A 7,275-nucleotide genomic window follows, 5' to 3' on the forward strand; every position below is an offset into this window, starting at 1 on the left:
TAGGGAAAGTCGAGGATATGAGGGCTGGCAGGAGTTGAGAAAGAGGAAATAGCGGGAAGAGGGAATACAGGGAAAAGGGAGGACCTCCCCACAGCTGTGCAGCTGGGCCTAGCCTGGTGGCCACCTCTGCACACCTGGGCTACAGTTTTCCTAAGTAGAGGCTGCCAGGGTGAGGGAAGGCTGAAGACAGGAGACAGATAAAAGTAGGTTGGCTGGTGTGTGGGTGGGTGGGAGGGAGAAAAAGAAGCAGGAAAAGGGGAGAAGGTATAAGTCCCCATATGGGCCCCCAGCTTTTTTATAGGATTCTCAGAAATCTGAGAGCCCAACTTTTGGGGTATGAGGCTTTTCTGTGATATGCAAATGTAGTTCATTTTATTTTTAACGAACTCAGTTCTCCATTTGTCTGCTGCTTAGGTGGCAGTGTCTGTACATTAGCGTTACATGTTGCATTATCTGTCACGCTTCATTGTATTCATAATTAGATAAGTCTTTCTTTGGAACTCATGCTCTTTGTATTCTTATGCTGTTTTGTCTCTGGTGCAGGAGCTGTCTAAAATTACAATGCCCATTGCCTTCAATGAGCCTTTGAGCTTTCTCCAGCGGATAACAGAATATATGGAACACACATACCTCATTAATAAAGCATATAGTCACTCAAACCCTCTAGAAAGAATGCAGGTAGGTATTTGCCATAATTACCAAGTATCCTTCTCCCACATGTTCATGTTAAGATGAACACCTAGATAAAGAGCTGTGTAAGTAAGGAAATGTATACAAATGTCATAACAGGTATAATTCCTAGTTCCTTATGTATGACTAATCATATCTAATTTTCACCATGGCCTTAGATGTGGATTCTTAACAGCCACAGATTAGGGCCATGAACAGACAAAACAGATCTTTCTATAAGCCTGAAAAAGATACCTGTTTGCAGAAAACTCTGAAAATCTAAACAAACAAAAAATCATGGAGGGATTAAATCCCACCAAAATAATAAAAGCAAAATCTGTCACTTTAAGAAATAAATGCCCTATGAAAAATCAGTGGTCATTTGGGGGTTGATAGGCAATCACAACAATATTGCCATCCTTCAAACCTTGGTTTCTGTCACCAGAAGTTGGGGGGGGGGGGATATTGCAGTCCACCCTATTTCCCCTCCCCGTGTACTTGGGGCAGCAACCGCTAAATGACTTGCTACCACATGACTTAAATGGCTTATCCAGGCCAAGTAGTGGCTTCTGGACAACTTGATGTCATGCAACTCACCTGTGCCTAGTGGCAGCCATTGCACCAATAGTGTGACTTGGCTGGGCCTACTGTGGCCATCACACAACTTATCTGAATAATTTGCTGCCATACAACATTTGCAGCTTGTGAGGACTATACCCAGGGAGTGGATGTTTCCCAGAGAGAGGCTGCTGGGAGAGGGAAGAAGGGAAACTGGAAAGCTGGTGTGATGTAATGGTTAGTGTGCCAGGCTAGGATTTGGGGTCACAGGTTCATCTTCCCATTCTTCCACGGGAGGTTGCTTATACATCAGAATCTGATTATGTCATCATTAAATGTGGGACACTTTAAAACAGGCATTTCTGTCTCACCAGTGTATATTTTTCCTGCCCTTTCTTCTAGGACAGTGGTAGCGAACCTATGGCACGGGTGCCAGAGGTGGCACTCAGAGCCCTCTCTGTGGGCATGTGTGCCATCGCCCCAGACAGGCCCAGACCATCATTAAAGTGTCGAATTCTCTGCCAAATAATTTTAAGTAACTGAAAGCATTTGGGATTGCTTTCCTTACTTTGTTTGGATCATCTTAAGCTAATGTATGAGTTGTTTTTTCTAAAGTAAAACCTCAGTATTCAGGTTAAATTGTTGTGTTGGCACTTTGTGATAAATAAGTGGGTTTGGGGTCTCAGTTTGGGCACTCGGTCTCTAAAAGGTTCACCATCACTGCTCTAGGAGCTTTTTCCTCTCATCCCACACAGGAACTGGCTCTAACTATGATTAAATCATCAAGTTGCAATTTCATAGAATAGTATTAGTGCTTTTTGGAAAGTTACACAGTGCCAAAAACATCTGTGGCCATGTTGCTATGAAGATGCAATATAAATGTAAGGTGAAAAGTTGAGCCACACAGAATTCAGTATCTGCATCCAACCATTAAACCATTACATTGCATGGTCTTTTGAGGCTCACCTGTACAGATTGCTTTTGCCAAAAAAAGAAAAAAGAAGCCCGTATAATAAACATTTTTGTGGTACTTTTAAAATTTGGGACCTCCTTGTGGCTTGTCGAACGCTTTCATAATGAGCCTCCATATGACAATGTAAAAAGGCTCAATCTCCAAAGTGTATAAGTAAGAAAAACCGAAGCCACACAAGGAGAGGGGCCACACAGAAGGTTCAGTCCTTGTCATTTCCCAGCTAAAGGTTCAGGTAATAGGTGACCTCTGCCTGAGACTCTGGAGAGCTGCCACCACTCAGAGTAGAAAACACTGAGCTTGATAGACTGATGATCTGACTTGGTGTACAGCAGCTTCATGTTGTTCAGGTCAACTGATTTGCACTTTCCAAGGGAGAAATGTTGAGATTACAGTGGATCCTAGAAGTGACCATGTGGGGAGGAGAGGGGCTGTAACTCAGTGGTAGAGCATCTGCTTGGCATGCAGAAAGTCCCAGGTTCGATCCCTGACAACTCTAGTATAAAAAGGACTAGGTAGTAGGTAATGTGAATGACCTCTCTCTACCTGGGACCCTGAGAACCTGCTGCCAGTCTGAATAGACAGTATAAGGCAGCATCATGCGTTCAGCTCCCTCTGAAAGTATCACTGCTGTAGTTAGCTTTGATAGTGCAGTTTGATCAACATAATAGAAGGGAACATGGGGAAGTGAATCTCTCGTGCCATTGCCCTGTAGTTCCACAGAGGTTTGGGAGATGGGTCTGTGTCTGTGGCATGGGAGGGCTGTAGCAGAAGGGGGAATCCACTAAAATGGCCACACTTGCCCTTGCCGATGTATTCACGGTATTCGTTTGATCCACTGGTATAAGAGGGTGTCTGTGAGATTTTGCGTGATTTCTCCTTCTTGATGTGGCCTTCCTGGCACAGCGTCTGCTGACTCTCAGCAGCGATTTTGCGGAGGGGCAGGGAACAGATAGGGGAAGGTGCGGCAAATCTGCTTCTACAACTCGGGAGTCTGAATACAATTTAGGTGGTTTTAGGTCTGAATACAATTTAGGCTCGGGGGAAAGGCTCCCTGCACACGAGCAAGTGGTCATGTCTGCATAGGGAGGCCTTCCTCATCCAGACTAGAGTTGCTAATCTCTAGATGGAGATTTGAGATCTCCCAGGATTACAACTGATCTTCAGACTACAGAGATCAGTTTCCCTGGAGAAAATGGCTGCTCTGAAAGGCGGAATTCCAGGAATTTCCACATCCAGAGATGGCAACCCTAATCCAGACTAAATTTTCCCAATGACAGAAGGGGACTTTCTTGCCTCTTTCTTCTCCACCACCCTCTGCAGCCCCCTGACCTGCATAAAAATGGTGCTTCTGGGGGATTGGGGTCCCTGAGAAATGACATCAGGGGAGTCTGCAGCCTGAAGGGGAAATCGATGGAAATTGCTCATTTAGTCTAGCTCCAACCCAGTCTGAAGGGAAACTTTGTTACATTCTATGAACTCGCGAAGTAATTGCCAGCTCTGTATTGTCCTCTGCTTGGTGTGTCTTGCAGGCCGTTGCTGCTTTTGCTGTTTCTGCTGTAGCTTCTCAGTGGGAGAGAACTGGCAAACCATTTAACCCTCTCCTTGGAGAAACATATGAATTAGTCAGGTGAGAATACAATATTTACGGAAGGTAGTGTCTTGGCTCTGGAACGCACCCAAAGGTCAGCAGAAGGAGGCACTGCGTGAGGGGAGGGGGAAGTCGTATGCTCCCATGCAGAAAAGCTATTACTAACGTCAATAACACTGCTGATTGATGGTAGAGGTAGTGAGGATAATGGTGCTTCACACTGTTCCAAATTCAGCAGATTTGCTTTGCAGTTGGTCTCTTACAGTGCTTCCGCAGATGGAAGAATTCTGTGGAATACAAGTTTCTTACGCCCTTCCTCCACTGCTGACCCAAATGCTCCCTGTGCTGTTTCGGGGGGGGGGGATTCCCTGTACTCCAGGAGTAGCATTTGATGGGAGAATAACTCACTGATCTTCAACATGGTCTCTTTGCTTCACACCCATGGGATCTAGTGCGCACGCGCTGGATCGATCGGTGCTGTAGCAAGCTCTTTTCAACGGATTTTTGCGCCCAGTCCCTCCGGGCATGCGCAGGAACCCCACCGTGCATGCCTAGAGGGGTGGGCGCGGACATCCCACCAGTTCCTTTGTTACCGCCGCGTTGGAAAGACCTATTCGTTCCTTCGTCTGATCAGAATCGCTGTTAGCAGTTTAACAAAACTTCTAGCTCTAGGATCATATTCTTTCTTCATTCTTTTATTATTTTCGTTCTTCTTTAAAAAAAAAAAAAAGGAGTGGAGGAGGACTTTATTTTTCTGAAGGAAATTTACCTCAGGCCTTCGCCCCCCCCCCTTTAACTGTCGCTTCCACTTCTTATGGAGAAGAAGAAGTGGGGATTGTTTAATAGGTGTCGTCGCTGTGGAAGTAAACTTGCTCCGCTGGATGGACATAAACTTTGTATTTATTGCCTGGGAGAGTCGCATAAACCGGAGTCCTGTCGGCATTGTGCTCAATTCTTGAACCAAACAAGAAAGAACTGGGCTGCACGACTTAAAGTGGCTTTGCTTGAATCTGCCCTCGCTCCAGCCTCTGTCATGGAAGAAGGGCCGTCCACATCGACAGCTCCGCCGCCGAGACCGGTTTCCGATGTCGACTGTCCGACACTGAAACACTTGACGTCGAAGACTCGATCCTCTGCCTCTACGCTGGTCAAAAAGAAGGCTAAGGCAGGTATGGACCATAAGTCCATGAAGAAGGGCTCCTCCAAGGCCCTTAAGACGGTGAAAAAGGGGAAGGAAGCGGTACTGGTACTGGGTGATGCCCCAATAGTACCTCCCGCTCCAACGGTAGTATCAATACCGGAGGCTGAAGCACCTCCATCAATACAGACCATCCATGTGTTGGATTCCCCCGTACGTCCAACGGACCGTCCTTACTCCAATGTCGAAACGGTGGAACTCGTTAGTCACCAGCTGTGTGCAGAGCATTCCCCGTCAACTTCACAGTCATCGACATCGACGGTGTCTGAAGCTCCCGACGTTGAACTTCCTCGACACCGATACACTACTTCTATTAAGCATAGCCACCCTCCACGTCCATGTTCTGAAACTGTCAATACCGATGCTCGAGGCTATATGGACCCGCCTAGTAGACGAGCTGCTGCTTTCTCTCCTAGACGTCCACGGTTCAGAAGTCGATCTCCGAGAATCTTTCTACACCCACCACCACCACCAATATCGTGGGACGAGCATCAGTTGCGATACCTTTATGGGGCATATTCACCATCTATGCCTTGGTTAACGCCGGCTGATTACTCTGATTGGGACCGTTACTCTGTCCGGTCCGTTCATCGGTCAAGGTCGCCTCATAGAACAAAACCGTCTGCTTCTCTCTCACATCCACCTACTGTTGACCCGCCCCACCATTCTTTGGAGCAAAATCGTCCACTCAACCTCCTGTCGTTCCAAGCCCTGTGACTCCCATCGTCCCACCTAAGCAACTAGCTTGCCCGCAGGACACATCTGACCAAATGGGACATCACGACTCATCGGAAGATGTCGACGCCGATTCTGATACTGAGGCTTCAGAGGTTCACACCTCTCCCGACCATAAGTCTCCTACACAGGAAGTTACTGAGGAATACCTATATCACCTTCAGATAACCTAACGTCTTATACGGATCTCGTAAAGAGAATGGCCCACTCCCTGGGGCTCTCGGTGGTCCAGCAACAACATCAAACGTCAGACACTGTTTATGACATTGTTCAACTTGATGTCTCCTCCACACTGGCATTGCCAATGTCTTCTGTTCTGCTTCAGGCAGCTAAGTCACCATGGACGAAACCGTCTTCTGCGCCAGTCTCTACGAAGAGGTTAGACCATATGTACAGGGTTCAAGATACGGAAGCAGAATTCCTTTTTTCCCATCCTCAACCTAATTCTATGGTTGTTACGTCATCCTCCAAGTCCAAAAGGTCACATTCCGCCCCTTCAGGTAAGGAAGGAAAAAAGCTGGATGCCTTTGGCAGGAGAGTTTATTCCACGGGAGCGCTGGCAGTCAAAGCCTCCAACTACCTAGCCTGTATGAGTCGATACCAGTATACCCTTTGGGAACGGTTCTCAAATCTACTCAGTCACCTACCAGATGACAAACTACAAGAAGCCAGGGTCATACAGACGGAGGACATGGTATTGGCAAAACAGCAACTTAATACCACCAAGCATGTCCTTGAAGCATCTTCGAGACAAATGGCCTCTGCAATAGCCTTCAGGAGGCATTCATGGCTCAGAAGCACTAACTTACCCGTGGATACTAGAGCCTATGTAGAAGACCTACCCTTTGACGGCCTAGGGTTGTTTAATACCACAACCACAACCGATACCACTCTGCAAGAGCTAGATAAGAGTATAAAGGCGTCCAGGGCTTTAGGAGTCTCATCTTCTGGGAGACAGCAGTATCGTCCCCGCACATGGTCGAGATCATGGCATAGGCGCACGCCTACCCACCAATCTTCAGACACACATTGGAGACCTAGATCATCTTCTGGAGGCCAGAAATCCGCCTTCCAAAGACCCAAATTTGGACCGGGCCAGCAGGCTTCACGCCCGAAGCAGTCCAAACCTTCCAAACAAAGTTTTTGACTTCCCTGTCACCGAGTCAGCAATTACCCATCTGTCACCTTTTCTACATATCTGGCATGGCATCACCTCGGACGAGTGGGTGCTCGCCATCTTGACCCAAGGTTACAAAATCGAATTCATTCAGAACCCCAATACGTCAGTCGTCGTATCCACACCCCCTTCCCCACCTCTTCTTGAGGAGGTGTCCGTCCTTCTGCAGAAGGGAGCCATCGAACATGTACTATTCCACCTCCACGGGATGGGATTCTATTCCCAATATTTCACAGTCCCGAAGAGAGACGGGGGCATTCGCCCCATATTAGATCTCAGGGAGTTGAACCGTTATGTGGCTTATCACCGCTTCCGTATGGTGTCGCTTCAACAGATCCTGCCCCTCCTTCGCAGAAATGTCTGGATGGCCACCCTCG

At 47.3% G+C, this 7,275-nt stretch overlaps 1 protein-coding gene across 2 annotated transcripts in view; it reads left to right on the forward strand.

The window, feature by feature from the left end:
- OSBPL2 (oxysterol binding protein like 2) overlaps positions 1-7,275 on the forward strand; it is a 152,062-nt gene that overhangs the window by 98,811 nt on the left and 45,976 nt on the right. For both annotated transcript variants that reach the window (XM_015425669.1, XM_015425668.1), the window contains 2 exons: positions 544-678; positions 3,730-3,827. In XM_015425669.1, the coding sequence (XP_015281155.1) occupies positions 544-678; positions 3,730-3,827 (233 nt within the window). The remainder of the gene's footprint in view (positions 1-543; positions 679-3,729; positions 3,828-7,275) is intronic.

Source organism: Gekko japonicus, unplaced genomic scaffold, assembly GCF_001447785.1.
Source record: "Gekko japonicus isolate JY-2015 unplaced genomic scaffold, Gekko_japonicus_V1.1 scaffold1202, whole genome shotgun sequence".
NCBI classification, from domain to species: Eukaryota; Metazoa; Chordata; class Lepidosauria; order Squamata; family Gekkonidae; genus Gekko; species Gekko japonicus.